Source organism: Colletotrichum godetiae (assembly GCF_030913485.1).
Source record: "Colletotrichum godetiae strain CBS 193.32 chromosome Unknown BDP55scaffold_28, whole genome shotgun sequence".
NCBI lineage: Eukaryota > Fungi > Ascomycota > Sordariomycetes > Glomerellales > Glomerellaceae > Colletotrichum > Colletotrichum godetiae.
Window position 1 is genome coordinate 39187 of NW_026851276.1, and position 12465 is coordinate 51651.

Below are 12465 nucleotides of genomic sequence, written 5' to 3' on the forward strand. Positions count from 1 at the left end.
ACGTTAATATATCGTGATGTCCGAAGATGGTTGCGTTTTGTGAGGGAGCTTGTCGGTCGAGGGACCAAAGGGGTGTGTGGAAGGTGAAGAGGCAAAACGTGGAACAGGGCGGTATCCAAGTCTTATACAATCCAAGGGTATGTGCTCGGGAGAAACGACCGGGTATTAGTCTCGAGCAGCGGAGCAGGGCAGAGAGGAAGAAAAAAGGCAGTGAACTGGATGGGCGTGCGGTGGAACAGAGGACAACCCGGAGCAATGTTCCATGCGAAAGTGTGGGAGAGGGTTCAGTCCGGGCGGGCGAGGTGAGAGACACAGAGAGAGGAGTGTGAACAGGTACATCTGGGGGTACATCTGATGCTGGGTTACTGGTTCGAGGATTGACCAGACAGACGGCCGGATAGATGTGACCGGGGGCATGGTACATGGGGGAGGGGTCAGGTTCGATTGTCTGTCTGATCTGTTACTGTTGCAGTGAGTAGTGAGTGAAATGGGACTCGGGTAGCTGGACTAGATACGCTAAGGAAACATAGGGTCGCGGTGGCACAAGCAGGCGCTGAGAAATACGGTAGTGCTGGCTGTGCTGCGGTCGGGGCAGTCCACCTGTGTTTCCCGTCCATAGGTGATGGCACAACCAAATGTCAGAGAGAAAGAGAGACGGAGAGGGACGGCAGAGTGAGAGGGAAAAGGGAAAGTGGCATTTCGACTGCTTTCGATCGCTAGTTGGCCGATCTGGGAGGGTTTGATCGGGTTACGCTCTGTTGATCGATCTCGATGAGAACCTGAGGGACTGTGTGCTAGGCCGACGCCCGTGGAGCAAAGTACCCAAGTAGTCACTCTGCACTTCATCGAATGGAAGGAAAGGGCTGCCCACACCCTCTCTGCCTCTCCTTCCATTTCCCCCAGTGCCCCCCTCGTACTCTACCTCTTTTGGATTAGCGCCGGGTCGTTTGGGAAGATGGCAACCACGGTTTGGTTGTGTTGGCAGGGGCTGGGTTCACGGCTAAGGCAGTCGCCAGTCGTATCGTAACTTTTGGGGAAGGCACAGCTTTTCCCCGTCTTCAACCAGTCTTTCTCCTTTTCGCAAGCCATCTGTCTCAGTACCTATTGCAGTCTTCCTCGCAATTAAAGTACTCAAACTCGTTCATTTATCTTCCCTTCCCATCCGCTCTATCGTTAGACGCTTCTGTCAAGCTCGAGATGGTAGCGGGACGTGTACGAATATAGAGGCAGGAGCACCAATTGTCTCGAGGGCAGGTGCAGGTGCAGGTGCAGCAGCTGCTGCTGCATGGGGTGTAGCTTTGGCCTGGGTGGGGCGATCCCAAGCTCGGGCTCTCGCCTGTGCCACAACCCCACCCCAGTGCACCCAAGTGCAACCGACAGGGCGGGATCAATCCCCGGGCCATTTGCTCCAGGCCTTATCCCAGTCGCGAAATGTGAGAGACAGAGAGCTTCTTCCCAGTGGTCCAATCTTCCACGGTCATTTTGGGCAGTTCCGCATCGATTCCTCTTGCGTTGCGTCTGAATAACGTCAGGACTGCCGCAGCTACGCAATAATTATTGTAACAAGTGGTAACTAGGACGACAGACATACGAGCTGTCCTCTCCTCTTACATTTCGCAGTAGTACCATAGCATCCGTACCAAACGGTAAGCTGTACGGGGTATGATAGGGTGGCTTTCGTGCAGAGAAGGGCTTTGCAGAGGCAGGAGCGTCCCTACTCGAAACTCCGTCTTTCCCCCAAATCCCATGATTCCATGCACCCCTTGCCTACATTCGCCATTGCGGCTAGAGACATTGTGGACGGAGTACGTATTCTTTCTTTTCCTTCCTGCCCTCTGCCACGACTGTTTGCAAGCGGGTAATAAACGAGCAACCACGTTGGCGGACAGAAGGAGAAGGCGAGAGGGTGGGTGGGAGTTTGTAGTGTGTTTGGGAACCTACCTTAAGGGAACTTATCAGTGCGGAGTACCTCAGACAGGAGAAGAGAGGAGTCGACAGGCAGGAGACCGGGATCCAACGCGCCCCTCTGCAACCATCACCGATTGACAACGACAACCTTGACAACCACACAACCACGTCGCCCGGCTTCATGTCGTCCCTCGATTTGCGCAATCTACCTGCAGACCTGCTGTTTCTCTCAGTATGGTCGCTGTGATGGGGCGGCGGGCCTAGAGTTGTCGCTCGGGCGGAACCTTTGGCTCCCAGCCGTGCCAGCGTCCCCAACTCGTCAAACTCTCTTGTCATGCTAAAGTCTAAAGACGCTTAGCAATGCTGCAGCCCGCCGCTCGTCTTGTCCGACTGCATAGTGTCTTATACAAGACATTGGATGTTGCCCACCGGCTGCATGTATACCTGGTATCTCTGAGGTCCATCCCAAGAGTTGGCTCCTAATAATCTTTTGGCCGTATTGACACGCCTCAGCCAATCCCATGTGAGTAATTCAGTTACTTTGAATGGCTCGCTCACTTCCATCCGGCTTTCTCTCTGACATATCGCGGTTGATGGCCCATCATCCCTCTGATATGCATTGGCTATTGCACAACCCTTTCCACCTGGGCCAGATTCCGCAAACATGCGCGAGCTTAAGACAAGAGAGGCAGGGACCGGTCAATGTTCCACGAGCCCTGCGGTGCTTTGCTCTGCATCCATGCACGTATGGAGCACATTACCTCGAGACACGGCACATTCACAACTTTGAAGTTTTCACTACCCCGCTGACAGGCCGCATCCTTCGACCCTTAACAAATTTGTACGGGGCCGTCCTCTTCGAAATTTCAGCCAGGAGCGCACTCCGAGGCCTCACCGCCAATAAGCCCAACTCAGTTGAGACACAACAAGCCCAGCGGGGAGTGCCAAGTCGCTGGGCCTGTAGTTTGTACAACCACAGCGAGTTCAAAACTACGCCCTCATCCTCCTCGTCCCTAGTCGATCTTCGCTCCAGATCCCATGGAGACGTCGCTGACCTTGGCCTTCGACACAGCCTGTGTAGGATGGAACCCAAATGCATTTCCGGTCAATCGATTGGACTCGTCAATCCTCTGTGGCTGTGGCAATAGGCTTACGGTGGCTCTGAAGAGACCGAAGCCCTCGACCACACCAGAATCTCAATCCTATTACATCCGATCTCAATGCCGACAGGTCAACCTACTGTTGCTTGGTTCGTAGCTCCCAATCCTGTCATCAGTGGGACGAGATAGCTATTGTGCTGGGGCTGTACCTTAGCCTTTGCTCGCTCTGGCGGTATAGCACCCCGGGCTATTGATCCGAATACCTCGACACTCGGTGCTAGAATCTCTCCGCGTCCGCAATTCGGAAAGACGAGTGGAGCCGGTAGCGTGGGGCGACAGCGATGATCGATCCCCAGGGTCCGATGCCGAGTACTAGGGGCCCCCAGCACGATGGCGATGAGAGTTGACACGCTGCCATGCTTCAACACATCTACCGGAATTCTAGCACCATTGTTACGGATAACCATGTAGTCGCAATCGAGTCAAAATGGCGAGCCTTAGCGACAGTACTGCTTCGTTTCCACTAGTCGACATCGTAGGAACCCGTCCTGCCTTGCAACGTAATTTGGACTTAAGGTTATAGATACTCACAATCACGCCTTCTGTGAGAATTGCGAATTGCGCGATGGTTGAAACACAATGCCTACCTTCTGGCACAGTCGTCCCAAGCCGGCGAGGGAGTATTGTCCTAGGTAATCTCCCGCCCCAATGTCGGGTCACCTCGCGCTTCGCAGGTTTCGCAAGACCGACCCTTTACGGAAGATGTGCCACCAGGGTCTCGCCAACAGACGGGATGGCTGCCCCCAGCTTATGCTCTGAGAACGTGGCATTTGCAGGTGCCTTATTAGCACGGTAATTGTGGCACAAAATTGCGTTAAATCCGACCAGCCAGGGCCCCCTCAGTCTAACTCGAGGAAGCTGGGATGTGCACACAGATTCTTCGAGAGGGCCTAGACTCTCGTCGGCAGCACCAGAGTCTGCCAAATTGCCAATAACCTACGGATACTGCTTACCTTTCGACAAGTTCTCCGACTCTTGCTTCAGAAGTTCAAAGAGCGATAACACTCAATCGTGAGCCAAAGGCTATGGAAAACTACTTTCGCACATTCCCAACCTTGTTGCCTTCTGCTGGATTGGTCTCATTGGTCATCACATGCTGGACTGAGCTTTGGGCACTCAATTACTTGCATACGTCGAGCAGAGCAAGCTGCGAACTCCCAGGCCTGCGAAGCAATCCAGCAAGGTCAACCCAGAAGGCCTACCTACTGGACACGGGCCATGATCAGAGCGACAACTCCCAGTTGACAAGAGCCCGCCAGCGAACTGCCCTTGCGGCGTACGGTCTTACCCCGCTGCCGCCGTGGCTAACGCGAGAGATGGTGTGAGAAAGGTGGTGGCTTCTCCAAAGATACGTTGTGGTTATGCACTGCCCCTCGCGTGCCGAATTGTGAGTTGCAACCTCAGCGGTTGGCTTTCAGCTGGTTCGTCAGGTCAGACAAGTCTAATGACGCTGCTGATCGCGTCGAGTAGGTATCAATCTCTCCGGCATCTACGCTACTGGGTACAAATCATCCAATCTTGCGAGGGTCATTCAAGCCCAGGAAATCCCTTATAGCCAATTTCCATGGATATCTCCCGTCAGCCTGAAGTCGGCGATGTGAGATGCTTCCAGAGATCTAGAAACTGACGTCACATCAAGATGGATCAGCTGCTTCAAATATCTACTGAGGACGGTACTGGGCTGAAGATAGCAGTTATTTTCCGTTTTTGGTGAATGTTGCTCGCCCGCGGGTTAGCTCTGCTCAAGCGCGACGGCAGACGACAAAGTTGAGACTTGCCATTATTCAAACGACTGGCGTTGCTCGACGTTGGGACGGAGCACTCTGTCCGCGCGCCACTAGCTCGCTCTTCTTCTTTGGCGTGTGAAACGGATACTTCAAGTTACAGCACATACATGGCAGACCCATCGAGCGGGACGAACCTCTCTGAGACCAATCAACAGGCCACAGTCCATAACCCGGTCCCAGCAATTCCATGCTCATCTTTCTACCTCCACGCCTAGTGTGGTGTAGGTACAGGCCACAGGGACGGATATCTCGAGCACATTTCAACACCGGGTGTCTGGACCCAAGCGATCGTGCATACTACGCCTAACCGTATTTCGATCAGGTTAGACTCTAGAGAATCAAAGAGACTGCAAAGGACTACGGCAAACAGGAGAACCGCTACACCGGGCAGCACACCATCCTCATCGACCTTCTGCCACAGCGGGGCAGCGGGTACTATGTCAACCCACGTAGTATAGGAATCGACCATGAGAAATGACATGTCTTTGTCGTCAGACACTGAGGTTTGGTCGGTACTGCCCGCCCTTCTCTCATGGTTCTGTTTACTGTAGGCTGCTTACTAGTCGTGAAGCAATGCTAATCAACGAACTTCCAATGTCGACATTTCTTGAAACCCCACGAAGGTCCCTTCGGCCGGGACGACTGAAGCAGATAGGTACTACCTAGAACGCAGCCAGCCTGCCATGCCTACGAACGAGCAACAAGCCTTCGTACCACACCCTTCCCCATTTCCCCAGCTGCCTGTTTTCAGTGGTTTGTGGCGAAACGACAAGAGACATTCGACTCCGTCCCATCTGGCTACCACAGACGCACACGCCCAGCTAGGTGTCGCTCTTATTCGAGCGTGTGGTACAAAAGGGGGCAAACGAGGTTTTCGGGTACTCAGATTCCCATGATTTGAAGCATGGCATTCTGCTTCCCCCGTTCGAACCTGTGACCCTCACCTCGTCGCTGACGATGCGCATCATGGCTTCGGCGCGTCACAGTCACATCTGATTTCCAGCATGTCTACAAGAATCATTCTCGTTCATCTCGGCGAGGAACGCACAAACGACGGCACTCTATAATCCGTACAGCGGTGCAAGTATTCTCTCCCAATTCGCAAAGGAAGGTCGTCAATGGAGCCCGCACCAACGCTCAAATGGAAAATTGTGTCGACTTTCGTTTCTAGATAAGCGAGAGATCGCGCGCTGACATCTCATGTTCGGAGCCGTGACGGCCAATCGACCTTTTCGCCTCCTACCCCAGATCCTGATCTCATAAGTTTGATTCCAAATGCCCCTTGCTCTTTTTTGTGAGTCAGCATAAATCAGAAACGGCCACCAACGCCGTTGGAGACGCCCCGCCTATAGTCTCTGTCGGGCAAGGCCAGGAGGCCAAAGCCAGGCGATCAGGCGATCGCTGATAGACGTCGGCAGATGGCACTGGCCGAAAACGCACGCCTAGGGGTGATTGGAAGATTCTTAAACAGCGGGGAGCCCAGCGCCACGTTCCTGAACCCTGACGTAAAGTCTCTGATCACTTGGAGGCTGGATGCGCGAGGAGCGGGCACCAAAGACGCCCGCGGAGACAGTTCACTGGGAAAGTGAGAATGCAGCTGCGGACGCCTTATTCCAGCGATGTTGGATTGACATTGCAATTTCCATGGAAGAATGCGATGTGCGGTGTTGACGAGAGAACCCTGGAAACCGGCATACCGGATACGAACCGTGATCTTGAGCAGTTCTTCCAGATATGATACTATTGTCAGCCAGAGAGTATCTGTACCAGCTGCGTTCGCGGCCAACATTACGCCGGTCGCAGCCAGTGTTCCGACGATGCACGGCATACATCACATCTCGATCTCTTACCACGTGTTTTGCAATTCAGCATAGACACTATCACGAAGACAACAGCTCAAACATGCTTGCCCTGATGCTTCGGACAGCGTCTGGGCCCACGGACACAAGTTAGAAGAGAAGATGATCGTGATCTCTGGACGCGCTATCATACCAGAGCTTCCTCTCTTGGCTGGCTTCGGGAGGCTTGTGGTACTATTCAACGCACCTAGTGAGAGGGGGACCTTAACCGACAGTCTGGCTCGGCCGCTAGTGCTCGAAGAGAACAAGGAAGCTTACACAGCAGCTCAGAAATCTCGATGGTGGCTCAGACAGTCGATAACCGCCTGCGCAAGATTCGTTCCAGCTTGTCTCTTTGGCACGCCGGTTCTTCCAAAACCACATCGGGCTGGGACAAGTCAAAAGGGCCTTCCACCGGGATAGGAAACCAGCGTTCCAGACGCTTGCTCAATTATCCGCCAGCCACTGCCCGAGCCCCTGTCGTTAGGGAGACACTGCGTACTCAAACTAGAGACATCGTGCCATTTTCAGCAATCCGGCCAGAGTGGTCTGGGTTGCTCATCCACCTTCTGTCAATAGTCGGTGCCATGTGAGATGCCCAACTTCATGGCACACTGGAAGGAGAAGCTGCTCATGCTGCGTTACGCGCGCAAGCAGCCCAAGGAGCTGGGTAGGAAGATTTACTAACAAACCTGCCAACAGAGGGTTCTGCAGGCTGGTCGGGCCGCCGGGACGGATTGGTTTCGTGGCTGTACTTTCGTTCGGCCCTCGTTCTAAAATCCCACCTTGCGGCCGGACAACTTGTTGAAGCCAAGATTCTTCCAGGACACTGCTCCTACCGGCCAAGCCCTAGCGGAACGTATGCTGTTGGTTTCGCCCGCTTTCAGACATCCCAGCAGTATCATGGCAAGGTTAATTCGTTCGGGGGTTCAACACAACATTGACGGTACGAACTGTAGACATCAAACTGTCGGCCCCGTTTCTCACTCGAACTGCTCTAGCTCAGACCCAGTTCTTCACACCTCTCATCTATCCTGCCGCTTTGCAGATTGCGCACATTTCTTCGAGGCTAAAATGGGGTGAGCGCACGGCCGAGGGTGAGCCCTGAGCCGTTCCGCCCCGATTTCCAACGAAATCCACGAGAATCGGGCGGTAGTGCCCATGAAGGGTAGCTCTGTATCCCTGTTTCCGATTCACGCGATATGTTCGCCGATCGGACGGCGGGCCCCGGATTTCGCGATCCCCTCAAGTTCTGCAGGGCAGTCCGCATCGTGACATGATCAAAAACAGGGCTCCCCGGCCCCACGAACTGGTTCCTTTGTTGGAGCGATCGTAGCAACCAACGTGCCATCGGAACATTCACAGCCCCGATGCCAACGTTTTGGGACGTGGGCCAGCTGCTCTCTCCTGGATCGGGAGCGACGATTTCTTAATCCAGCCCGCCGAACACCCCCCGTCAGCCCTGCATCTACCAGACGAACGACTGAGCGTCTATCAAAGTTCCCGATCTCGTGGGAGATTATTATCAACGGCCTGCATCGTGTTTTCTCGGCGGTGATATTTCGATGCGCTGCCGCTAGTTATCATCGCTTAGGACTCCCACCAACCTGCAGCGGGAGTGCATCTCCCCATCGCAAAGGCTCGGGAGGGTAAGGGTTATGGGGCATGCCACGATTCAGGACCCCGATTGCGACGAACTCTTCGATACAGCAGTATGGATCGCGCACACTGCGCTGCGGCACTTTTTCTGTCACTAACACTACTACCCTTAGTTAAGATGCCATCTCTCATCGTGTGCTCCGAACGCTCGTGATAGGAATTCTCTCAGGCTCGACTATTGGCGCCATTCGCTTCATAGTTGAAGCCGAATCCTGGTGCAAGCGCAAGCAAGAAGGAGAAAGCCCTTGTCTAAACGCTGCGATGTCGCACGTCGGCGGTCGCTAGGCGATCGGCCCCACGGTTACTACGATGCTGTCGTCGTTGCGCGATGCTTCATCTTGTTTTGCAAACCTTTGATCGCTATGGAAAGCAGCAAGGACTGCTTGCAAACCCATGCGCGACGAAGGGATGACGAAACTGAGCCATGGCGGGCAACGTGCGCGATGAACTCCGTTGAACTGGCAGCCAGCATTGGCACGGTGTCAATGCAATGAGCGCCTCGACCAAGACTGGTAGATGTTGCGGTTGTCGGTGTTCAGGCCGTCGTTACTGTCAAGCAAAATGTAGGCTCTCGTCGACATTTGAGTCGCGCGTACACTTCTCAGGAAAGCTTGCCCGAACCATTCTAAGATAGTCGGAAATGGACAATAGTTAAGGCTGCATTCCCAACCTTCTGAAAGCTCAGGAACAGGTCGCTCTAGTGAGCCCATCATGGTGATCTTTCAGGAAAGATGCCGCTGGATAAACAGCCTTCTCGTGGCCGGCACCCGGCAATGACTCCCATCACTTCATTTTCAATAATGTTGGATTACAAATCCAGATGGTTTTTGCTAACGGCTCGTGCCTACATGCCATGTTGTTGTCCCGAGACTTGGGTATTCGGAAGGATTGTAACTACTGAGCGGGGATGGTACTCATTTATCGCGAGCTGAGTCGAGTGAACCTCATTGTTTCGGAAAGTGAGGTAAGAGCGAAGAAGCGGTCGTCCGTCGCGTCGGCTATGATTATCAAGCTTCAATGTCTTAAACTGAACGAGATCCTTCCAGTTGCCGGACAGATGATGGCGGACTTTTAGATCTTTGGGCCTTGTTGGCGGTATCCGGACAATTGCCAGGCAACAGGCCACACTGAGGCGGCCGCTGCTGGCGTTCTTAGAGACCGTCCATGCTACCGAGATAAAAGCTCCGTGCGATTCTCACGATGTTAGTACCCGATGTCTCCCATGGGAGAGGATGTTTGGCTGCAACGAGGCAACAAGATTAGAAGCGGAGGATGCTTTGGAACCCCTCCTTTCGGGATTACGGGCAGGCACCCGTCGAGTTCCACGACATCGGATATCCCGTCTTCTGGTGGTAAAAACCGCGACGTGCCCTCCGTGCCGCACCTTTTCGATCATCTTGCCAGTTCCCATCTCAAGTTATCCTCCAAGAGTTCGCACTATCGACGAGAGCCTTGTCGTTTCTTCAACATCGCATTGCAATCAGTACAACAACGCAACAAGGCAACGCCCCGCAACCATGGCACTACGATTCGACCCAGAGTACCAAGCCGCCATCGCCGCCAGAGACAGTGGCGGAGGAGGTCCCGCCCCGCCAGCGCCATTCAAAGACGTCTTTGAGCTCCGCGCCTTCTCGGAACCTATGCTTCGCACCGTTCTCCGCGCGCAGCCGGCGCCGGACAACGTCTTCGAGACCCGGATCCCGTTCACCTCGCACGACGGACAGGAAGTCGGGCTCTACCGCTTCGCCACCCAGGAGATGATTGACAGCCGCGAACCCCTGGCCGCCGTGGTATACGTTCACGGCGGCGGCATGGTCTCGTGCGATGTGGATATCTTCAGTCCTCAGATCAAGCGGTTCGTCGAGATGGTGGGGATGCCGTTCTTTGCGGTCGATTATCGGCTTGCGCCTGAGTTTCCTGATGGGCTCGGCGCTGAGGACGTGTATCTCGGGCTGAAGTACCTGTCTGAACACGCTGCGCGTTGGAACGTCGATAACGGCAACATCGTCATCATGGGCGACTCAGCTGGCGGCGGGCTCGCTGCCGGCGCGACGTTGATGGCGAGGGATAAGAGCCTGCAGCCGCCGTTGCGGAAGCAGGTCCTCGTGTACCCTATGCTCGACGACCGCACCTCGGTACCCGAGAAGGCTGCGATATACCCCTTGTTATCGTGGAAGGCGCATGACAGCGTGCTTGCGTGGCGGGCTGTATTGGGGGATAAAGCTGGGGACCCGCGGCCCTCGGCGACGGAGGCCGGGATCTCGCTGTATGCTGCGCCCGGTAGGGCTTCGGTGGAGGAGTTGAGGGGACTGCCGAGGACATATGTTGATGTGGGCGGGTTGGATTTGTTTCGGGACGAATGTGTTGATTTTGTGAGGAGGCTTTGTGAGGCTGAGGTGGAGGTCGAGTTTCACTTGTGGCCTGGGTTGCCGCATGGCTTTGAGAGTGCGCCTGGGATTGGGTGGGTTAGGAGGGCTTTAGAGGCGAGGAATGATGCGCTGAGGAGAATTTGATGGCGTTCGTTTGGGGTTTGGGATGGGAGATGGGGTCGTGGAAGGAGGCCGGGGGGGACGTATGAAGTGGGAAGGAGGAGGTGGTTGGTTTGGACTGGATGAGATTGACACTTGAGGAGCGTTTGTAGGGATGATCTGGGGTTGGAGGCTCTGGTATTGCAGCAAGCTGTCTTCAGTGAGCTTTGCCGGTTGTGTCTGGCTCTTCGGCGCGGATCGCGATGTCTTCACGTCTCCGAACCTGATGTTAGATTAGCTGGCGTAAGCGTTTGCCGTCCCCTTTTACCAATCTAAGATAGTCAACACTAGTAAATGTGTTAGGTGCTGAGATCACTGAGACTCTCTTCGTCGTAGTCTTGATTTGCCTGGACGTAAGAGCTATCCGGTCTTACTTCTAATGAGGCCCAAGTGATAGGGCGAAGGCAGTGAGGTGTCTTGGTATAAGCGTGATGCACTTACTTCGCTTTTTTTTCATTCTCAACGCCGATAATAATACATCTGAAGGCGTTTTGACTCTCAATAGATGAAGGAGGGAGAGAGAAAAAAAGAGTTCGCCCCCGGTGGGACTACTTCTCTCGGTGCTCGTACTGGGATTCGAACTCGGAACTCGTAGCCTGTCGTCGAGTAGGCTGTTGGGCGTGATTTGATTGATTGTTGACGATAGACCACTCCACCACTCAGCCAGTTTGACCTGACCCGTCGACCTAGACGGGCGCCTCCTGGCTTGTGACTGGGGAGGGAGGTGAGAGGGTATATGTAGGCTTTCTTCCTGTGTGTATTGTGTAGGTTGGGATGAATCTACGTTCACGGGGACGCTGTGCCTCGGGGAGGGAGGGGCGATGGTCGGATTGATACGGCCTGGTACCAGCGCAAGCCTGGAGGATCATGACTTTGAACACTTACATTCATTTTCCTATAGTTCCTGGCCTTGACCTGATAGAGGCTGCAATCACTCAATGCATCTACAGCTCTGTAGGTAACAGTCAAGGGGTTCATCAAATTTTGTTTGATGAAACCAAGCTACCCGTTCCATCTTGACGCATGTTCTGAAATCTGAATAGCCCGCGTGGTGAGATGGGCTGGGGTCCCGACGCCCTTGGGTCTCAAGACCTTGAGTGCAACTGAGCTACAAGTTAAGGAACTGCGGTTGCGTGTCTTCCGTGGCCCATATCAGCCCGTTGAGCGTACGTCTAGCAGGAAGATGTGCTGGCCGTCAATGTTGACCCCATTCATATGTAGGCCTTTCACAGCTTATTGGTGGGTTGTTGATATGATGTTCCTCGAGAGAGATGGAATTGCCAACGATTGCAAAGATAACTGCTTTTATGCTTTTGAGATCTCAAATTGATCTTGCGGAATTCAGCGGACGTAACTTCGATACTGAGAGTGTATTGACTTTTACATGGGACAATTTAACTGATTCTTATTCCATACCGCACATGACTGAAGGCAAATCTACGTGTAAACAGTGACTAATATTTAATACCGACCGGATTTTTGATATTCTCCTAATGATCATTTCACAGTTCCGAGGAAGATTAAAAACTAGGTACTCCCCCAAACAGTTGCCAGTATGTATAGACTAAAATTCAAGCGGTAGCTT

General features: G+C 53.7%; 3 protein-coding genes across 3 annotated transcripts; all 3 read left to right on the plus strand.

The window, feature by feature from the left end:
• The first annotated feature begins 2326 nt into the window (after positions 1 to 2326).
• On the plus strand, positions 2327 to 3097 carry BDP55DRAFT_192787 (uncharacterized protein). The gene has a single exon (XM_060565888.1). It carries the CDS (start codon positions 2454 to 2456, stop codon positions 3054 to 3056), a length of 603 nt encoding a protein of 200 aa, XP_060427861.1. The 5' UTR covers positions 2327 to 2453; the 3' UTR covers positions 3057 to 3097.
• Positions 3098 to 6846: 3749 nt separating this feature from the next.
• BDP55DRAFT_769683 (uncharacterized protein) lies at positions 6847 to 7926 on the plus strand. Its single transcript, XM_060581068.1, has 3 exons — positions 6847 to 7282; positions 7396 to 7639; positions 7695 to 7926. The coding sequence occupies exons 1-2, from the start codon at positions 6993 to 6995 to the stop codon at positions 7499 to 7501; spliced, it is 396 nt and encodes a 131-aa protein (XP_060427862.1). The 5' UTR covers positions 6847 to 6992; the 3' UTR covers positions 7502 to 7639; positions 7695 to 7926.
• A 1358-nt stretch (positions 7927 to 9284) lies between these two features.
• Positions 9285 to 11176, plus strand: BDP55DRAFT_192827 (Alpha/Beta hydrolase protein). Its single transcript, XM_060565889.1, has 2 exons — positions 9285 to 9316; positions 9399 to 11176. The coding sequence occupies exon 2, from the start codon at positions 9585 to 9587 to the stop codon at positions 10863 to 10865; it is 1281 nt and encodes a 426-aa protein (XP_060427863.1). The 5' UTR covers positions 9285 to 9316; positions 9399 to 9584; the 3' UTR covers positions 10866 to 11176.
• The last annotated feature ends 1289 nt before the right edge of the window (positions 11177 to 12465 follow it).